At 39.7% G+C, this 22,381-nt stretch overlaps 1 protein-coding gene across 2 annotated transcripts; it reads right to left on the bottom strand.

The window, feature by feature from the left end:
• Nucleotides 1–2,562: 2,562 nt before the first annotated feature.
• Nucleotides 2,563–20,543, bottom strand: DENND10 (DENN domain containing 10). Of its 2 annotated transcripts, none has more exons than XM_074999058.1 (9): nucleotides 20,368–20,543; nucleotides 16,553–16,749; nucleotides 13,012–13,091; nucleotides 11,540–11,688; nucleotides 11,091–11,202; nucleotides 10,748–10,848; nucleotides 8,419–8,526; nucleotides 6,544–6,638; nucleotides 2,563–5,410 (listed from the first exon to the last, which is right to left on the bottom strand). In XM_074999058.1, exons 1-9 carry the CDS (start codon nucleotides 20,411–20,413, stop codon nucleotides 5,234–5,236), a joined length of 1,065 nt encoding a protein of 354 aa, XP_074855159.1. In that variant the 5' UTR covers nucleotides 20,414–20,543; the 3' UTR covers nucleotides 2,563–5,233. The 2 variants fall into 2 exon arrangements, with proteins under 2 accessions (XP_074855159.1, XP_074855160.1); XM_074999059.1 differs by having other exon boundaries at nucleotides 16,553–16,769; nucleotides 20,368–20,491.
• Nucleotides 20,544–22,381: the final 1,838 nt, after the last annotated feature.

A 22,381-nucleotide genomic window follows, 5' to 3' on the forward strand; every position in this document is an offset into this window, starting at 1 on the left:
TCTGCAAGATCTCCCATATAATCTTGTGTGTGAAAACTGAATAATGCCAACACTTTACACATGAGTAACTCCAGAAAGAGAAAAATATTGTGTTACTGTACCCATGAGAAACATCCAGGGTATCGTACTTTCTCCCACTGTGATCTGGTTGATTCCCTTCTTATTAAAACCTATAACTGCGTATTACTTAAAAGAAACAGCTTTATTTTCCCATTGTTCCTTTTTTTGAAAAGCTGCACAGGGAAGGATGACTGGTAAAAGGATAAAATTCAGTTAGGGAAGGGAGCTTTTTTTTTCCTTTCTTACAAGGCTTTTAATGTTACTTGCCACTTCACTCAGGCAGCAATGTATTTTTAGTATTTCCAGCTGGAGAGGTGATTTGCAGCACATGATATAAAATAACAAGAGTATTTTTTCCTCTAAAAGAAGTTGACAGAGTTGATCAAGGGATAAAAAATAAGTGATATGTGTGGACCAATTTGGGTTTACTAGTTAATGAAATGATTTAAAAACAGTGCAGTCTTGATGGTAACACATCTTTGGTTCATCTTAATTGGAAAGAGATTCGTTGAGAGGGTGTCCAAAAGCAAACTATAGAAAGACCCTCGTGGACATCTTGTGAAATTACCTCTTCAGGTGAAAGTTTTGAGGGAGACGTGATTCAAGTCCACTGAAATCAAAGGGAGTTTTTTCCCCTTGACTTCACTGGGTTTTGGGTCAGACCTGAATGCCCAGGTGTGGTTTTCTGAGCCTATGCTGAGGAGGATTAAAATAAATCGTTACTGGTATAGTGACTGTATTCATCCAAATTAGCTTGCCTGTGAAAACTTCTCCAGAGAAGTGAATGAGTGCACTTCTGCATTATTATTGCTTCAAGCAACTTCAGCATGTGTATCTAGCCTAGGGAGAAAAGGGTGACAGTGCAAGGAGCTCCTCCAAGTGTGTGGAAGAGTTTCTATAAGGGGAAGGGGGAGTGTGCTAACAGATTTGGGAAGATATTATGGACTAATAATCCCTAACTTTATTACTCCTTATTCACTGTTCCTCCACTTAACCCAGAATGATGAGGAGAAACAGACAGATCTTCCATGGAGGTAAGAAGTTAGAGCACACTACCAAATAACTATGGCAGAATATCCAGTCAGGATCTGGTTATGAAGCTGTATGAAAAATTGAACACAACAGAATCACGGTTAGCAAGGGATTCATTAATTCCATTACTGAAGCAGCTCTGTAAGGTTAGGGCTACATATGCTCCAGGTGATGTCTACAGATTATCAATTATTTTGTAATTGATTTTACAGAAGTGATCTCCAAAGAAAGTAGTGCTCCCAATTTCACACCTTCAGCACCCTCTTTGCCACTGCTTCAGAGAGATGGCATAATGCAGACCCCTGCCATTTGAAAGCTAGAGGTTCTCATTTTCATTCTGTGTAGCTACCATGGAGTCCTTGTACTTTCTCCTGACAGGAAAACAGAGGCCTACAGCAGAGGATGGCACAAAAAAACTGTTAGGAAAATAGCTATTTTGAAAATTTGTGGCATGTTAGCAAAAGTATAAACTAGGTGGTCACAGGACCGGCCACTTAATCATATTACATACAGTGCTCTACCACTTATTACTGCTGCATTCCATAATCAGTTTTATTTTTTCTCTTGCCTAATTATATTTAGAGTTGCAGGAGAGTGTTTGCTACTCCTGCAGAGGTTATCAGTGTGTTCTGGCAGTGGTGGTATACAGCCCTCTAAAAGAATATACCATAAAATCCAACTAATAGTAGGAAGAAAAACAAAGCCTGTCTCTCGTAGCAGGGCTTATAGGCCAGCACACACCTTGGGGTAGGGAGGGCACCTCCTTAACAGCAACACACGTGCTCAGGTCTAACCAAGTCAGGACACTCCTGAACCTAGCCTTTAAATGGCCAAATGCACATGCTACTACTATTCTGCACTTACTCAGGCTGTAGTTGAACTGCTCCTTACTGTGGTCCAGGCTGTCCCTTTATGGCTTCATGAGGCACTGGAGTAAAGGATAAGCTGGATATCCCAGGATCACTATTAACATCGCCATGTCTCCAATGAACAACAAGAAGTCTTGTGGCACCTTGTAGACTAACAGATATTTGCCCACGAAAGCTTATGTTCCAAAATATCTGTTAGTCTATAAGGTGCCACAAGACTTATTTCTTGTTCTCGAAGCTACACACTAACACGGCTGCCTCTGTGATACATGTCTCCAATGGTAATTTTCTGGTCTGGGAAGAAAGCTCCATTCTGAATCTTTTTAAACAGACTAGCATTCCTAAAGATGCTGATGTCAGTGAGACAGCTGGTGTGATCCACCAACACCTGCAATGCAATGAAGTAGTACCCTTTGCTCTTATGTATTCTGTGGCAAGCTGGTCTGTTACCAAGATAGCTGGAATGCACCTCCCTATCACCTCACTGCAGTTAGGGCACCCCATCACAGCAAAACCATATGTCCTCCACATTTCCCAGAGTCACTCTGTTCCTAACAGAAGAGTATTGATTTCCTTGACTACCTGGATCACAGCATTCCCCACTGTAGATTTGTCCACTCAGAACTGATTGCCTACAGACTGGTAGCTGGGTAGTGTTGCAAGCTTCCACAGAGCTATTGCCACTCCCTTCTGAACTGTCAGAGCAGGGCTCATTTTGGTATTGCTGAGCTTCAGAGCAAGGAAAGCAATTCATAAACTTCCATGAAAGTGGCCTTACAAATGCAGAAGCTTTGTAACCATTGCTGATCATTCCATAGTTGCAGAACAATGAGTTCCCACCAGTTTGAGCTTATTTCACAGCATCGGAACTGGTTTCCACCATGCATGCAACATTGAGTACAGCCAGTGAGCATCTGCATGTTCCTCTTCTCCAGCTGTTTCATGTACATGTATGTCCATATCCTCAGAGTCCTCATCGCTCTGATGGCTGCTTAGGCTCTGTACATACTGCAGTATAATGCATGGTGTTCACTATACTCGCCACAACAGTTTGAAGCTGAATGGGATCCGTGCTAGCCTTGCAATGGCATCTGCATGGCTACCTAGTGAAAAAAGCCTGTGAAAATACTGCTGTTGCTTTCCAGCAGGAGGGGAAGAGATAAGTGCACTACAAGAGGCTGACGAGACATACCCAGGATCACCCGAAGCACTATTTTGTCCTATTAGACACTGGGAGCTTAACCCAGAATGCAAGGCGGCAGCAGGAACTGTTGGATAGGTACCCACAGTGCATTGCTGACAAAGTCAAAGCTGCACACCCTAACGGGGACACAGTACATCGATTTCATATACCAGTGGGGACATGCACCCTCAACTTTGCAAAATCAGGTGATTAAAAAAAATTAACCTTAATAAATTCAACCTCATGTCCTACTGCATATAGGCATACCCTTAGTGAATCATCAGGGCTTGACAAGAATTTACACCTAATTTTGCATATCCTCCATTGAAATTCCATCATCCACCTGCAACAAGAGTTTGCTTATACCAACTTATTGTACAATGTCAAAAACACAAACTCTTTTTAAATTAGACATTGTGATTGAAATGTAAATATTATAAGTTACCATGTTACTAAATATTTCTGTTATTTTATTTTAATTTAAGAATGGAAGCCTGTGACTTTTGATGATCATAACTATTCAAGCACAATTTACATGAAATACAAAGGGCAGGGAGTTCAGGGAAAAATATGATCATAATTTTATAGGCATGACTTTGTGATGTGTATACATTCCTGAAGTGCAAAATTTAGTTTCATTTGTTTTCATATAAAAACATTAGAATGAAAAGTCTACGACAAACAATAAAGAACTCTGCAACTAAATAGTCTTTAAGTCTGAATATATAAGAAAATTAAATATCAAAAATTTAGTTGGCAAATGAGAACTCTGCTTTTTTGTGAGTTATCCTAAACCATGCATGTTATTTCATCTATATGCCATTTTAATAAAGCTTTTTTTTTTTTAAAGACTGCATGGAGAAAATCTTTCACTCTGGCCCTGTTGTTGTAATTATAGAGATGCTCAAGGTCTGATCCAAAGCATGCTGAACTCAATCGAAAGACTAACTTCAATTAATTTAAAGATCAGGCTCTAACTGAGTTTCTTTCTCTATTATCTTTCATCTTATCTGGACCATTTAAAATACCCCTAAAGTTATATAAATGGAAAAAGTCAGAGCACTGATATGCAAAACACAATCAATGCATTACTCATTTAAAAATGATTCTGTATCTAGATTAACAGCAGAATTTCTGTCTCAAGTAAACATATGAAGTAGCACTATCCACCCCTGAAAATAGGGGATTATAGCAGTAGTTCTCCCAGACTAACTGCAGTAAGTAGCTATTTTATATATAGATGCTTAATTCCTTATCCATATTCTAAAATAGACTTCCTTGGTTTACAAAACATAAACAAAACTTTCTCAAATTAATATTGCTTGTACACAATTATGAATTCTAATAGTTTCAGGATACCAAACATTCAATTTTAATAGTATAAATATGGATTACTAAATTTTTGATCATAAGTATAAAATCTCTATGTAAAACCACATGCTATGCCCATCTGTGCAAAGGCCAGGAAAAAGAGTTCCATTTTTCATATAACAAAAGTGCTACTGAAGAACCTTTTGACTGGTTTCATGGACATTTCTGCAGAAACATTGGAAGTTTGGCTCAGAAAGTAGGCCTCCTTACAAAGAATTTAAGTTCTTCTCAGAAGATTACAAAGAAAAGTTAGTTGTACACTGCTCACTGAAAAACACCTATTTCTTTATGGCTGTGCAACAAAATAAAACAAGTATATTTTTACTGCTCTAGCTATTTTCCAGTTTTCAGCATAACTTTCAACATATTTGATTTAATTTTGCTTATACTAGTATGTCCAGTTTTATAATGTTCTAGTAACCAAGAATAAGGGGGAAAATTTCAAAGGCACAAACAAGAGTCAGGTGCCCAACTCAGGTTGTGTTATTCAGTATCTGTCCTTGTGAGAGTCAGAATCGAGGAAAAGTAAAAAGACTAGAAATATTTCCTCATGTGCAGCTGCATGTTCAAGGACAAATGTCTATATTTTGCATTACATAATTTAAAAAGTGTAACATTTTCTTTGCTACCTTTTTTCTATAAGTAGCAGACAGTCATCATTGTATGGCAAAGGGCATAGTTTCACATTGGTCCACAACAATGAAGTATATCAACAAAGTCAGATCTTAAGCATTTGTTCAGCAGCTGCTAGATGATAAAGAAAGTTTTCTGTAGCTGGTGGATATCGCTTTTGTTTTAGGGCTTCTAAGTTAAGTGTTGGTTTCTCAGCACCATCAGACACTTCAGTAAATGATGCCAGATTAGTCAAAATTTCTTTTGTCTTCAGCGAAATATCCTTAAAAAAAATGAACAAGCATGAACACAGCACTAAGAAAATTATTTAACATTAACATATCTGAGAAAGTAACTAATACAAATAATATGATGCAGGGGCAATAATGGGTCATCAGAACACATCAATCTGCCACTTAAAAATAAACTTTAAGATTCTTTTCTCAGATCTGAGCATATACGATGCTGACCATTTAATTTAATGACAGCTGTGGATTCTTACCATTTCACAGGGTCTGTAACCTATATTTCAAAATTATTACCAGAGTGCTGTTGTGCAATAGTTAACAGACTCTACCGCTGTGGGACCAAGGAGAAAAACACAACATATCAAAGCACAACCTTAAATCTGAATAGCATATTTCAGGGTTTAAAATATTAGCTGTGAATTTTTCCAACAGATTATACGTGAAGCACTGATGATAAAATCTTAGATTACTGTAAAATCATTTTATTTTAACATCAGTTAAAGAATGTCTAGCATTTCCTCAATATCAAGTGCCAACACAGTATGTTTTAGTTCCTTTATTTGCACATTATCATAACCAGGGGACAGAACTATTCTAAGGATTTTGATGTATAGTGATATTTGTAAACTAGAGATTGCAACAGACCAACTGACTTCGGTGAAGCAGGATGTGACACTTCGGCTGCATCTGTACTAGCCTTCCCTTTCGGAAGCAGTATGTAGATGCAGCAGTTTGAAAATGCTAATCAGATGCTGGTATGATTATTCAGAATCTCATTTGCATAATATCAGCCACACAGCATGTCAAAAGTGCTGCTTTCAAATTGCAAACTAGCTGTTTAGGTGAGTTTCCTTCAATAGGAAACCTTGATTTCAAAAGTAGCCATCTAAAAACAAATGGGAAGAAGGGTGTTTTTGAAATTGGGGTTACATGGCTAGTTTGCAATTTGAAAGCAGCACTTTTGATGCTCTGGGTGACTTCTATTATGCAAATAAGGCACTGAATAGTCTTACCAGTGCCTCATTAGCATTTTCGACTCACTTCATTTACATGCCCCTTTCAAAAGTGAGGGGCATGTGTAGACATAGCCTTCATTTCATTTCTCTTTCTTTCTTTCTTAAATAAAATGTTAATGAAAGGAGAAATTTAAACATAAAAAGTGACTAACCTTAATGACCTGACTGTCTGATTTATCTGGATCTTCTGCAGACTGAACAATGAGTTGACCAATTTCTTTGTGTAACTTTCCCATTGTCATTGCATCTGGGTATTCAGAAAATACATAATGAATTCATTCTGATCATCTAACCCACCTGGAAGATAATATTTTGCACATGTGGCACCCTTCATCCAAACACAGTAGTAGCAGGACACCAGCATTTATAACAATGGCACCTCTCACCTTTAATCATATGCTCTCTTTAATGGTAGTTCCTGAAAATATTTATATATGAGGAAGAATACTAGGATTGCCTATAAGCATTTTTCACAAAAAAGAACATTTAAGTTTATTGTATTTTCATGCATTATCACATCCCCTTCATTGTTCTTGCTGAGGTAAAAATAATATGCAGAGGTACAATTAGACAACAAAATATTTAGATTGTATAAAGGCAGAAAAGCATGATGCTAGTATCCAAAATATATGCTGAAGGTTTTATATAACTATATAGTAAGGTATCAGAGGGGTAGCCATGTTAGTCTGTATCCACAAAAAGGAGGAGTCCTGTGGCACGTTAAAGACGAACAGATTTATTTGGGAATAAGCTTTTGTGGCCGAAACCCCACTTTATCTAAAGTGGAGTTTTGCCCATGAAAGCTGATGTCCAAATAAAGATATTAGTCTTTAAGATGCCACAGGACTCCTCATTATAAAGTACAGATAAATCAAGGTTAATCAAGATCAGTTTTTTCTTTATACTTTTTTTTCTTAACAAAAAAAGCCAATAACAATTTGAAAAGGATTGCAACGGATTTTTAGAAGTGAAATGTGCACATGCATTTAAGTAACAAACTGTCATCTGGTAAACTGATGGCAAGCCAAATTATGAGTACTCTTCATGATCTCTATCTGTTGTCGGACATCCATGAAGGGATTAATTTGTGTATTATTAATAAAACCAAGAAAGATTTCCTACTGTTCTAAAGACATTATCGTCCATACACTGAGGCAACGTCTACACAAGAAGCCTCTGTTGACTGAAGTCTTTTGTCGGAAGGGATTTCCTGGCAAAACTTCTGTTGACAGATTGTGTCTACACATAAAAGCAGATTGAAAGAGCAATCTGCTCTGTCGACGGAGAGCAGCCAGACTGCCAGGCCCTCTCTTGACAGACTGGTTGAACAGAAGCTCTGCAATCAGTGCTGTCTGGTGAACCAGAAGCCCTGTCTTTGTTGACAAAAGGCCCTGGAGCATCTACATGGCTGTTCTGTTGACAGAACACTGTTGAGAGAGGCGTTATACCTCAACAGGTAGAGGTATAAGGCTGCTGGCATACGTGCTGGGTTTCGTTGACAAACTATTGACAACGTGCATTTTGCGTGTAGACGCGCCGTGGTTTTTCCTGACAAAAGCCCAGTTTTGCTGGGAAAAGCCTCTTGTGCAGAAGTAGCCTGAAATTTTGCAAGCAGCATTCTCTCTTGATCATTGAGAGGAGATAGAAAACCCAGAGTTCAGATGGTGTGAAACTGGGAAGTGATATTCATAAGGGCTTAGTCCTCGGCTGGATCCATTACCCACCGATGATTTAGAATGCAACTTTGAGAAAATATGAAATGTTTCAGTCACATGTTTTTATTAAGACTTGAGAGTGTTATATGCCATACCATCATTCTCTAATTTATAAATGATGATATTAGGGCCCAGACTCACCAAAGATCTTCCAAGCTTCCAGCTGAGAAAGGCCACAAAAGCTCTACAATAGTTGCTTGTTCATAAAGAGCCCAAAAATGACTAATATTTTGATGAACTTGGCTCTATCTTCACGACGTTACAAAGCAAATACTCCCCGCCAAGAAAACAAAACCAAATGTTGCAACCCACCTTTTGCTTGTTGCGAAATGGTAATTTCACTGTCTGCCAAATTCACATAGACATCATATAAATCTGGTCTATTGCTCACTTTGGCATCTATAAATCCAGCAATGTAACCTAAGCGGTAGAGATTTACCAAAACAAATTCTGATTAAAAACGGAAAAAAACAAAGAGATGTAGTGTAAACTAAAATTTGTTTTAAAATTAAGGACTTGATCCAGCACCCACTGAAGTTAATTGACTTCTTTGGACATTTGACTAGGCACCTAGGGTACATTTTGACTTACAGAAATCACTTTGACGTGGGCATGGTAATCAGGGTGATGGGAGATTACTAATGAAGTGCTACAGTGAATATGCAGCACTTCATTAGGCTAATTCTCTCCTGCAGCAACTTCAAAGTGGTGGCATGTGTGTAACTGCATTTTTGGGGAGTAAAGGCACTTTGATGTATCGCAGGCACTTCGAAGTCCCTATGGCTACACGCAAGTCAGCACTTTGAAGTTTGACACTTCAAAGTTGTTATGGGGAAGAATTAGTCTAATGAAGTGCTGCATATTCACCGCAGCACTTTATTAGTAATCTCCCATCATCCTGATTACCATGCTCCCTTTGAAGTTGGGGGAAAGTGTAGACAAGCCCTATATGTAGTAAGGAATATCAAAGTTTTCTTACTACTCAAAATATTCCAAAAATGTGACTGTACATTCACTTTCCACCAAGGTGAAATACACGGATGTTCTATAGGCTGAAAGACTGCATTAAGCTGCTCTTAGATACTATTTGAGAAAGGAATATCATGGTAGTGTCACTAGAATGTTTTCTGATTTAGAACACACACACTAAGTTCATCTCAGTATGCCTCCCATTACAGCAGCCATTTTCTGTGGAAGTGTGGTTTAGTGATTTTTATGACCCAAGGTATATACCTATGACAAAATAGTCACCCATTAAAAATACTTCTTAACTATAAACTATAGAACTGATCATCTGAAAGAGATAAGAGTAAGGAAATTCAGTTAAGATAATCACTAAGTCCTTTGCTCATTCTTTTGTGTCCAGTGTAGGGGAAGGGCAGAAGCTTACAGTCTTTTGAAGTATCATGCAACAACTACACTCAATAGAAGTCACAATCAGACTTTTACAGTGACCTGACAGTAGAGCCACCAACTAACACAGTAGAGCACATTCAGAATAGCACTTCAGCCTTTTAAATTGCTTCTTGTTAATTTAAGTGAAATGCTCACTAATTCTTTGAGTTACTTTTTGAAGCTAACATTAGGGAAAACTTAATTATTAGCAAATGAAATGTTACAGGAGGGGTTGGTAACTTTGAATATAATCTTATATGAGTGGAAGGCATGTTACCAACCCTTCCTGTAACTTTTCATTCCACCTGACACAAAACATTATCAAAAGGAAACAAGCTCACTTCCCTCCCTCCTTTATATTAAGCTATTTATTTAGGAAGTTTATAAATCCTTGCCATATAAATATCAGAAACAAAACAATCATTATAACAGTTACATTTGTTTAAAGAGACATACAGGAATCAAGTCTATTTAATGCGCTGTTATATTACACAGAAAACATCATTATAACACGTCGTGCCTAGTGATTTTATTAAAGTGAGTGAAATCTGTATTAGATATCTGTATCAAATGTTGCTAATCAAAAATTGGAACAGGTGTGAACAGATTGGAATGACAATCTGAGTACTGAACAGAAAGTAACGATCTACTTGTCCTGTATGTTTTACTGAATACATACATGGTATATTAATTTTTCTGTAAACACAACCTCCCATATTTTAACCATTCCCCAGTGGTTGGGCTATTTTCCTTTTCCCAATAGAAGGCTACAAATAGCTTGAGCAGCTTCTAGCAGATATGAGATTAATTCTTCATTACATTTTTTGTGACCATTTCTACTAAGAGGCCCCAGGAAGATTACCAAAAATTATTTGGTGATAACAATTCCACAATTGGTGATATATGATTATGAATTACCTTACCATACTCTCTAATGATTGGCTCTACTTCTTAATAACTAAAGAAAATCATTTACAGCAGCTTGGTGGGTGAGTGGGGAATGACAATCCATCTGGATGGAACCATCAATAAAATTATCTGATCTTTAACATGAAATACAAATTTGTGAAAAGAAAAAAATGCAGTCTAAATTCTAGTATAGATTTAAAGAATGAAAAAGCTGCATAATGAATTTACTATAAAATAGCAACAGACTTTTCATGACAGTATTGCTCAAAGGTGTTGCTCCAATGTAAATGAAGTTAACATTATGAACAAAGTTGGACAGATAACTTATTAGCACTACCTGTGCAGGTCTTTAATGCTTCCAGTTCATCATCATTTAGATGAACGTATGAATGAAGAATTGACCAGTCCTGTCGATGCCACACTAAAGCAGGCAGAGTCCTAAGGAAATGAAGCATTTGAAATTAAGTATTTTTTATTAATACTTATATTAATCAGTGACTTAGCCCATTCATTCTATTTTAAGGACCCAGTTCAGGAAAGCACATACTTCAGTTCCACTGAAATCAATGGGACCAAAGACCACGTTAAATTTTAAGCATTTCCTTTAACACTTTCCTGAATATGGATACTTTGCAGAATTAGGGCTTTGTAGATTTTTTATTTATAGGTATGTGCTGTACCTGGTAAACTCCTGGATGACTTCTATTCTAGGATGATATACAACAATTCTTTTCTTTAACATCAGTGCAGTGAATAAGATGACAGTTTCCATGCCAAACTGAGATACTACATCTATGAGACAGGAACGAAAAACATTATGGTATCAAAAGTGTATCTTCTGGCAATATTTCTTTAAAAAATATAGTCTAATCACCAGATATCATTATATCCAGAATATAAATAAACAGTTCATATTAGTTACTTATCTGAACAGAATTTAACACTTGATATATAGTCACCAGATATAATTATACCCAAAATATAAACAAACAGGTCATATTAGTTACTTATCTGAACAGAATTTAGGACTTGATATATAAATCTATTTTCTATGTGAGCAGAAAGACTTTATGGGTTTAATAATTAAATAACACATATACAAGCAGTTGACTACAGATTTGTTCTTAACCTTTGATTGAACCTGCAAGGTAAGCCTTTCGGGCATCAAAATCTTTGCTGAGAAAAGATCCGTTTTCTTCACTCTGGCAGATCCCCTTTGTAAGCACTGCAATGTAACTCTCCATCATTTTAACTGGACTCCCGTGCTTCAAATAGATTCTGCATTAAAAAAAATAAAAAATTATAGTTTTAATTTGCGATGGTGTGAACAGTATAACTAGGCATATGAAAAGATCATGGTATCACCAGAACTCTGATTTGGAAGCATTCTGATTGAAGACCCATGATTGATATTAGTTTTAAATATGAGAATAAAAAGCCTCTCAGCATGCACACAAAAACTTGTCTGGTGTTTTTTGGCTCCCTGTCAATTTATATTCTCATGAGGATTTCCTGTTTCAAAAGTGAGTGGGATCTATAAAATATTTGTGGATTTATAAAATATTTGTTTTCTCAGGGCAAAACTATTATTCATCTGATTTTTAAATACTGTTCATATGATCAATACCATCATGATTATCAAAGAAACATTAGCAAAAGAGGGCTGAGAAGACACCTGTGGTATGTGAGACAAACACAAGGATTCTCAGTCTATCCCTGACACATAGGCCGTTTTCACACTATAAAAATAACTTCAAAGTTGCGTAACAGACTTCAAAGTTGAACATCTACACACACCCAACTTCGAAGTTAAACTTCAACTAGGGCAGTACTCCATTACCGGGAATGGAGTAAGGACGGCGAAGTTGGGCTCCCCTTCTTTGAAGTTAACTACTGTAAATTATCTGCAGGCTACTTCGAAGTAGCGCCTAACTTCTAAGTTAGTTCCTAGTGTATACACACCCATAGAAAAAACCTCTCCCCTCTTTTAATATCCATTTACTAATCCTTTCACTTCCTCTAAGTTCTAACTAAGTTTCGCCTGGGAAAGCAGAAAGGAATTCAGATGTAGAGACACCATACCTAAATCTACAAACAAATTGTTTCAAAAATATTGTTGCAGAGGGTTTTGAATTTCCATCTTTCATTTTCCATAAGAAGGTAGTCACATTTTTTTTTTAATTTCAACTATAATTTTCAGATCATTTAGAAAACTCAGTTTATAAATAAAGCTTAGAAAGTTCCACAAACCAAAAGAGAAAATAAATCACAATCAAATAGTTTGTGCAACAGTGGAATAGAAAAATCATAGGGGCTCTTTCAGGATTTATTTTATGGTTAATACATATTATTGGGAAAAAAAGCTGTGGAAAAATTAAGAATTTTATTTTTGTGGTAACATATGCTGGACATTTGACTATGTTCTTAATTTTAATCACATGGACAAAAAATAGCCATTTCTAATTAGTGATAGACCTAGAATTTCAACAGTTAGAATTCACCAGACATTCATATTGTTAGACAACATATATAATTCAGCCTCTCAGTCTAGCAAGACTTATGTATTTAAATATGCACACTAAATACAGCTTTTATACAGACCTACACAATATCCTAGTGAAAGCTGCATATTTCTCCGGGTTAAAATCTTTGGCAGTCAGAACAATAGAAAAGTGAGTCACCTGTCCAAAACACAAAAAACACAGAGGTTGTTTTACATACTTCCACTTTAATTCAGGTAATACTTATATTACTAAAAGTACTGCAACTCTCACACAACATATTACAGTACCAGGAGATGGTGACACGCATGCAAATCTCATTTCTATTCAGGAAGAAAGGCACAGCTAAAGGCTTCTGACTTGATCCACTTCCACTGAGTCAGTGTTACCAATATTAAGTGGATTAAATGAAGCAAAAAATGAACAAAATAAAAAAACCCAAAACACAAGACTTCCGCTACCCCATTAACCTCACACTGCAGCTATGGTAAATTACAGTGGAGTGAGGAGGATGGAACCAGGGTGGGGGGATCTCAGGTGGCAAGAACAGGAGGAGGACAGGAGGAATCACCGCTATTTGTTACTTAATATGGAATGCCACAAGTCTTACAACAACTTATTTAGGGACTTTAAGGCCAAAGTACAGAGAAAATAAAAGTACATCTGCAAATATTTGAATCATCAATAATAAAGATGAATGCATAAGCAATCCAATCCTTCAGAAGAGCATAATAAATCATGTACCTGCACAGAAATTTTAATGCTAAGATATATTTAAAATGTAGACATATTTTAACAGAAATACAGAGAATGCAACAATGAAAAATCTATTACACTATACATAATGAGTGAGCTATAACAATGCTTTCAAAGACTCATTTTGCAGCCTGGGTCCCCTTTTACGCCTTAATTTTTAGAATATCTGACAAATTGTCCCATTGTCCCTTTTCTGTTGGATATAATAGAGGCAGCATAAAATAGTGATAAAATTGAGGATAGCATTCTGTAAAGGGGCACTCTGAAGAGAAAGGAAGAGGGGAGACATGTAAGAGAAAAGTGGTCTTTGCTGCTAAAAAAAAGGTAAGTCAAGGGAAGTTCTATAAGAGGGCTTGGCAACCCGCATCTCTTTAAGAAGTCATTTGCAGCTCTGGACATTGCCGCCACTGACTCCTCTGTGGCATCCTGCCCTGCTGCCACTGACACAATAGAACTAAATTCAGTAGGTTTAACGGCCAGATCCCTGACAAATCAAGCACATGAGACTGAAGGAAGAGGGTGAGGGAGAGGGGCGAGGGGTGAGAGAAAGATGATGTCTGTCTGGCTCTGAGTGAGATTTTTATATAGTTGATGGATCTTCATTCCAAACAGCTCAATGTAGTGCCTTGCATGTTGAACAGTAACAGAGAGGTAGCCGTGTTAGTCTGTATTCTAACAAAACAAAACAGCAGAAATGTAGCACTTTAAGGACTAACAAAATGATTTATTTGGTGATGAGCTTTTGTGGGACAATACTTGATCTGTCAGTTTTTATTGCAATTTTTTTTGGACCTCTGTACGTACAGATGTCAGTCTGTACTGTAAATACTATTGATCTGATGAAGTGGGTCTGTCCCACAAAAGCTCATCACTGAATAAATCACTTTGTTAGTCTTTAAAGTGCTACATTTCTGCTGTTTTGTTTTGTTAGACTATGGACTAACAAGGTTACCTCTCTGTTACTATTAAACAGGATGTAACACAAAGCAAGGCTATACACAGTGTTTCTGTCTCTCTCTGGCCGTGTCTACACTAGTGAAAAACTTTGAAATGGCCATGCAAATGGCCATTTCAAAGTTTACTAAGGAAGCGCTGAAATACATATTCAGCGCCTCATTAGAATGCAGGTGGCCGTGGCACTTCGAAATTGCTGCGGCTCGCCGCCGCGTGGCTCATCCAGATGGGGCTCCTTTTCGAAAAGGAACAAGGGGACTTCAAAGTAGCCGGGGTCCTTTCGAAAACGAGCCCCGTCTGGATGAGCCGTGCAGTGGCGAGCTGCATCAATTTCAAAGTGCTGCAGCCGCCCGCATTCTAATGAGGCGCTGAATATGTGTTTCAGCACTTCCTTAGTAAAGTTTTTGGCTAGTGTAGATGTAGCCTCTTTTACCTATTATCAGCCTAACCCTTTCATAACACAAAGCTTCCTATGTAACTTCTTTCTTCTACATTGCCTGGAGTAGCCCTTGTATTCTCATATACCAAATCTCCACTCTCTTCTGATCCAAATAATCAGTCCAAAATAATACTAGGTCTGTCAACTTTAATTTCCAGTCTAACAAAGGCCGCTTCTACACATGCCACATTTTCCGAAAGTGGAATGCTAATAAATGGCCATAAAAATGCTAATGAGGCACAGATGTATATGGTGGTTCCTTATTAGCATGCAGTCACATGATTTGGAGTATGGAAGAAGCTCTTCTGGACTTCAAAACAGCGTCTAGAGGAGCAGTCCCTGGGGGATCTGCCGGAAAGAAATTCTTCTTCCGGAAGCCCCTTCTTCCTGCAAGTTTTGGGGAATTTAAATCCACGCCTCATTAGCATTTTTCTGGCCATTTATTAGTATGCCACTTTCAGTAAAAGTGGTGTGTGTAGAAATGGCTATAATATATTCCTTCATAAATTCTACTAAAGCACCCCAAATATTAAAATCCATGGTGCACCCAACTTTCTCCTTTTCATCACGACGTGGGATTCCCCCTCTCAACTTCAATCTTCCTTCATTTCTTTCCTACCTTTCTCCTCACAATGACTCATGTTCTGTCACTTTTGTTATTTCTCAGGTCTAAGTATGAGCGAGGAAGTATCACTAAATATATTTAGGATTAAGATGAAGAATCATAGAGTTATCCTTTGTCATTACCTTAACTTATGGACAAGCCACACTGATATCAAAGGGAATTGTATCTGCATAGTAAAGGGCTACATATATTCCCCTTTCTTTATTTCTAGCCACACCTCCTTTTTTGCTGCTCCTAGACAGGGCAAATGGGGAGTTTATATTATGCTTGTTTTGCATATGCACAAATTAAAAAACTGGTATAAGTTAAACTAACCTGCTACTGACAATTTTTTTGCCCAATGACTTCAGGATGCAAGGACTACCAAGAATCAAGCCCTACTGTGCTAGTAACTCTACAGATTTCTCTGAACTCCTAATGCCAGGATTTAGCGTCACAGGACGCATTTAATTTCTAGGCAAAAATTTTCAGTATTTTCACTGGGAATTTTGTAGTATGAGACAGTCCGTAGTTTCTCCTCCTCTCCAATATTTTGTATCTGTAGTGAAAACATACAATCTGATGTATCAGTGAACTTTGTAGTTATTTTCCAAAACAATGTTTATAGTATATTTCAGCTGCAAAATAATCTGCAAAAATCTTAAAAAGTTCACAACTGACAATGACCATAAAATATACTCAGTGAATTTCAAATCTGCATAACACAGACCCAATCCCATGAACATTCTTGAGATGTGCTTATTCCTGAGAATATTCTTCCTGCTAGAACTATTACCAAAAGCAAATATCTCAGCTAGTAGTAAAGCATTTGCAGAACTAGGTCCCGAACCGTTGCTTTAGACCTCTTTATTGGTGATTCAGTCCCACCTTGTCCAAGACTGAAGAATCTTGAACTTCCACTGTTGTGATATAGAACCATGATCTTCTATACTGGCCAAATACAAAGGTGTGAAGCAATGTATTTTCATCTGTGAGGCAGCATTTTCTCAGCAACAAGTCCCTCATTTCAGCTGTTGTGGAAGGATAGCACCACACCCACAGAGCATCTCCATTGGTGTCTTTTTCTATGGTGGAAAGATGTTCACTGTGAGAATGCCAAACAGCAGCAAGGAAGTAAATTGATTGGTTAATTAGATCTGTTTACTGGAATAGATGTAACATCCCACTTCACACTCACTAAACCAATACCAACTCATGCCTCAATTCTTATAGTAGTCCATTAGTGCTTCTGTTGTTAATTTTTATTTTCACATATTTATAAACATTATGTTGTAAAAGTCTGCTCTTGGTTAATTCTTGGCATGCACGTCCCAGACAAGTGAGGCTTCTGAGCACATGGAAAAGAAAAAATTGTAGTTTTCAAAGGTCCCGTCTCCAGTTATGCAAATTCCTGCACACTTAGTTAACATCAGTGGAATTATTTAGGTGGTCAAAAATAAAAATGAACATAAGTATTTGCAGAATCCTAAATTGCATCCTTTAAAATCACCAGCATTCACACTATAACAATGCTTTCAAATGGTAAAGCATTATTTAAGCATTAAGGCTGTGTCTACACTAGCCCAAAACTTTGAAATGGCCATGCAAATGGCCATATCGAAGTTTACTAATGAAGTGCTGAAATACATATTCAGCGCCTCATTAGCATGCGGGCAGCTCGTCCAGATGGGGCTCCTTTTTGAAAGGACCCTGGCTACTTCGAAGTCTCCTTATTCCCATCTGCTCATAGGAATAAGGGGACTTCAAAGTAGCCAGGGTCCTTTCGAAAAGGTTTATCAGTCCTAGCAACACCCCAGAGAGGCAGAGCCATGTTGTTAGCCCCATTATTACCAATGGCTAGTTACAATTTGTGGGCAGAGGGCTCTCTGTTGCTTGGTAGTTTTGGGGTTCACACTTCAGTTATAGAATCATATGACTGGCAAGAGGGGACTTCAAGAAGTCATCAAGTCCAAACCCCTGAGCTGCGCCGGGACCAAGTAAATCATGAATACATCTGACAAATGTTTGTGCAACTTATTTTTAAAAGTGTCCAAAGATAGGGACTCCAGGATCTTCCATGGAAGCCTAGTACTGTACAGTAGTCTCTCGAGTTATGCGAGAGTTGTGTTCCTATGCACCCTCGCAAATCTGGAATTACATGGAAGTCGGGGGGGGGGGACTTTTTTCCCCAACAGATCACAAGTTCTGCAGCCAGGGAAGCAGCAGGAGCACCTGGAGCTCCTTTTGAAAGGTTAAGTCCTGGGTTTGGGTGAGTAGTTGGGGAGGGTAAAGCCTGGAGGTGGGAGGGGGACAGGGGGGTTAAGCCTGGGGTGTGTTAGGGCTGTGGAAGCAACAGAGGGGTTGGGAGCGAGAGCTGTGCAGCCCTTTGGGGGTTGAGCTAGAGCCACATGGGTTGAGTGAGCCAGAGCCTCACAGGGTGTGGGTGAACTGGGGCCATGTGGAGTGGTGAGCTGGAGTCAGAGCTGGGCACGGGAGGTGGTGAGCTGGAGCCGCACAGGGTGGGGATGAACTGGGGCTGTGTGGGTCGGGGTGGGGGGTTTGAGCCAGGGACAGGGGGAGAGAGATTTGAGCTGCACTTAACTCACATTAATGCAAGTTAAGCGCAACTTGAAATCATGCATTTCTAGGGATTACTGTACTTAACAACTGTTAGAGTCAGAAAGTTTTTTCTTAATATCTAACATAAACCTCTCTTGCTCTACATTAACACCTTTACTTCTTGTCCTATCCTCAATGGTCAGCGTTCCCCGCAAGCTGACTGTTTGGGCAGCCTCCCAGGAAAGATTCAAATGCCATACAGCTGATTAGCAGAGTGTCCACAGTGCTAACAGCCGGCAGCATGAATTTCTATTTATGAAAATGCTTCCATGCACACAACAAAATTTATTCTTCACCTGGACGGAAAAAATTAGAGGGCACAACGACGGACGTGCACAACAATTGATCACTGTGCCTTTTATAACAGCCCATAAGGTATTGGAAGATTTTTTCAAATTGTCTTTCAGTCTTTTTTTCTCACCCCCCTTTATAAGTTAGATTTTCTGCATCTTTTATCGTACGTTGCTCTCCTCTGGACTCTTTGCATTTTGTCCACATCCTCTGTAAATTGTTTTGCCCAGAATTGAGAACTACACCCTAGTCTCACCAGTGTCAACTACAATAAGACAATTGTCTCCTGTGTCTAACGTACACCACTTCTAGTAATGCACCTTAGAATCATATTAGCCTTTTTGTGCAGCTACGTCACACAGATGTCTCATATTCAGTGTGTGGTCCACTATAAACCAGAGTCTTTTCAACAGTATTAGCACTTAAGCCAGGCAATGGCAAACTTTGGCTCGTGCTGCGTTAAGCCCCTCAGACCTTTTCCTTTGACTCTCGATCTGCCACCAGGCAACAAAGTTTGGGTCTTGTCCTGCTCTTGAACCTGCGCCCCAGTCTGGAGCCCTCAGCTAATCCTATTATCCCAACCCTCAATTTCATGAAATTTCATGGCCAGCCATACAAATTCCATACTGAGATGTGGCTCTCAGACCTACAAGTTTGCCTATCCCAACCTAGACAACTTGTAGTTGTATACAGTATTTGATTTTTCCTTCCTAAGAGAACTACTTTGACGCAGTGGGTCTTACCGAAGAAAGCTTATTTCTTAATAAAATTGTTAGTCTTTCAGGTGCTACAGGACTGGGTTTTTTGTGTGTTTTTTTGTGAAGCTACAGACTAACACAACTACCTCCTGAGACTATTCACTCTGCACTTGCTTTTATTGAATTTCAAGCTGTTGAATTCCAATCAATTCCCCCTTTTGTCACTCATTTTGAATTTAAACCCTGTCCTCCAAAGTGCTTGTACCCCCACCCAGACTGGTGTCATGTGCACCTTTTAAAAGGATACCTTCCATTCTGTTGTCCAAATCATTCAATGCGAATGCGGAATAGTGTTGGACCAGGACCAGCCCCTGTGGAACCTCACTAGAGATGCTCTCTCAATTTATCAGAAAGTAGCCGAGTTAGTCTGCATCTTCAAAAACAACAAGAAGTCCAGTGGCACCTTATAGGATAACAGATATTTTGGAGCATAAGCTTTTGTGAGCAAAGACCCCCATGTATCTGACAAAGTGGGTCTTTGCCCACAAAAGCCTATGCTCCAAAATATCTGTTAGCCTATAAGGTGCCACTGGACTTCCTGTTGTTCTCAGTTTATCAGCAAACCTTTGATAATTACTCCTGGAGTATCTTTCAACCACTTGGGTAATTTCACCTAGACCTTGTTTCCATGATTTGCTCATGAGAACTTCACGCAGGACTGTATCAGAAGCCACGCCAAAGACACACAAAGAGGACACAAGAGGAAGGGACTCCCCCCCGCCCAGCTGGTTACGTCCCCTCGGGTGAAGGAGAAAGCTCAGAGGGGCACCTCAAAGAGCAGGAACCGTTTGCCGGGTGCTGCCCCCACCACCCTGGGGCACTGAGGGCCACGAACCGAGCTGTAACCCAGCTATGTGCTGGGGATCACTTTCGAGGGAGGAAGTGCAGCAGCAGCAGCTCTGCCTCCCACAGCACAAGGGCCCCACACGACAGGGAAGGGGCAGGGGAGCCTGGCAGGGCGGGCTCTGTCCCTCCCGGGCACACAGAGCTGCCCTGGGCGGCCACCCAGGGGCAAAGGGCACAGGGTGGCCTTACCAATCAGTCCCACGCCGAGCAGCAGCTGCATCTCCGGCTCTGCCATCTTCCTGCTGCCCGGCTCTGCTCGACCCACCCCGAGCGCAGCAGAGCAGGCCCGGCACGGCCCTCGCCCCCTCTTCCCGGCTCCCCGGCGGCCGCCGCCGCCACAGCGCCCAGGCCCTGCTCCGCCTCAGGCCGGCTCTGCCCGCTGCCCTGGCACCGCCTTCGGGGCTAGGCCCAGCCCCGCTGCTCCCCGGCCCGCACGCGCGGGCCGCCACAGGAGGGCGCGGCGTCCTGGACTGTCCCGCCAGAAGGCTTGAAGATCAGCTGCTCGGAAGGCAGCAGAGGGCGGGCGGGGTCTTGCTCGCCGCGGCCTCCCGGGTCTCTTCTCTGGGACTCCTTCCTTCGGCCTCCCCCCTTTGTCTGTGGGGCCGCATCCCAGGCCCCTCTGGGCGACCTCCCAACCTCCTGGATTTCTTGGGGGAGAAGAGAGGGCTCCCCTGCCCTCCTCCCGCCTGCCTACGCCCCCGGGTCTCTCCTCTGTGATTTCCCCACTGCGGCTCAGCGCCTCACCATTTGGTGGCTGGACTGAACAATCTGAGTCAATATATAAAATCGGTTCGTTTCCCGGTGAAACTGATTTTTCCCCCAGTTGCCAAAATCCAGAACTGAAAACCTTTCAGTCAGGCAGACCAGCTTTTGGAATGTCCTTGTCAGAGGATATTTCAAACCAAAACAGTGAGGTTGGAAGGGAACTATTGGGACAAAATGCTGACCAGAAGGGACATTTGTCAGATGAAATAGTTCATTTGACTATGTCAAAATGATTGGGTTCAAAAACGTTAAAATGATCTTTTTATTTTTCTTAAAAAAATGCTAGTGTGGTTCAAAACGGCATTTTTCGGCTAATTTACTTTATGATCAGAAAGTTTTGTCCTGCTCAACTCTGCACCTTCAGCTGTACCAGAACTTCACTCCAGCTTCTTGATGAACTGTCAGAGTGTTTTAATAAAGCAAGCCAGTTGTCATGTAGCACTTTAAAGACTAACAAAATAATTTATTAGGTGATCAGCTTTCATGGGACAGACCCACTACTTCAGATCTATAGCGTTTCCAGTACAGACTGACAGTTATGTAGCACAGAGGTCCAAAAAAAAAAAAAACTAAAGAAAGAAAGAAAAACTGACAAATCAGATATATGGAACTGAAGGGAGGGGTGTGAGGGCTATTGCTACATAACTGTCAGTCTGTACTGGAAATGCTATGAAGAAGGTCTGCCCCATGAAAGCTCATCACCTAATAAATTATTTTGTTAGTCTTTAATGTCCTACATGACAGCTGGTTTGTTTTGTTAGAATATAGACTAACTAACTCTCTGTTACTATTCAACATGCTGAACATCACTGAACGGAATAAGGCGATTTCGAAAGGGGTGGGTCCTTTCGAAAAGGACCCTCATGTAGCCACGCTGCACGCTTTCGAAAGCAGCAGTTTCAAAGCACTGTGGCCTGAAGCATCCTAATGCTAATGAGGCACTGAATATTCAGTTCAGCACCTCATTAGTAATCTTTGAAATATGGCTATTTCAAAGATTTGTGCCCATGTAGACACAGCCGCAGTGTTTTGATGTTTACTTAAGAGTCCATTGCTTCCATAAGTTAGTCTTTTTGTGTGTATGTGAGGGAAGGGGGTGCATTTCTCATTCTTAAACATGTATTACTGATGATAATTATCCAGGTGGCACTCTCAGTGTGGATATGTATTATTCCTATATGCCTCCCCAGAAGTCTTGTATCTTCCTAAGGATGTACCTGTTTGTAGTCAGGTTGTAGTCTGAAGGTGTCTCTTTATGCTTTGCTGTTAGTCTGTCTCATAAAGCTTTGTTGTTCCTTTCTAATTTATTTTCAAATAAGAGTTTAAAACTATCTTTTTTACTTGTGTAAGTCAGTCTGATTTTTTCTCTTTCTCTGCTATTTTTATTTTAACTTTGTAAGTTAACAGACTTTGGGCTCAGAAATGTTTGGCACTGTAC

The sequence above is a fragment of the Carettochelys insculpta genome, chromosome 7 (genome assembly GCF_033958435.1).
Source record: "Carettochelys insculpta isolate YL-2023 chromosome 7, ASM3395843v1, whole genome shotgun sequence".
Lineage (NCBI taxonomy): Eukaryota > Metazoa > Chordata > Testudines > Carettochelyidae > Carettochelys > Carettochelys insculpta.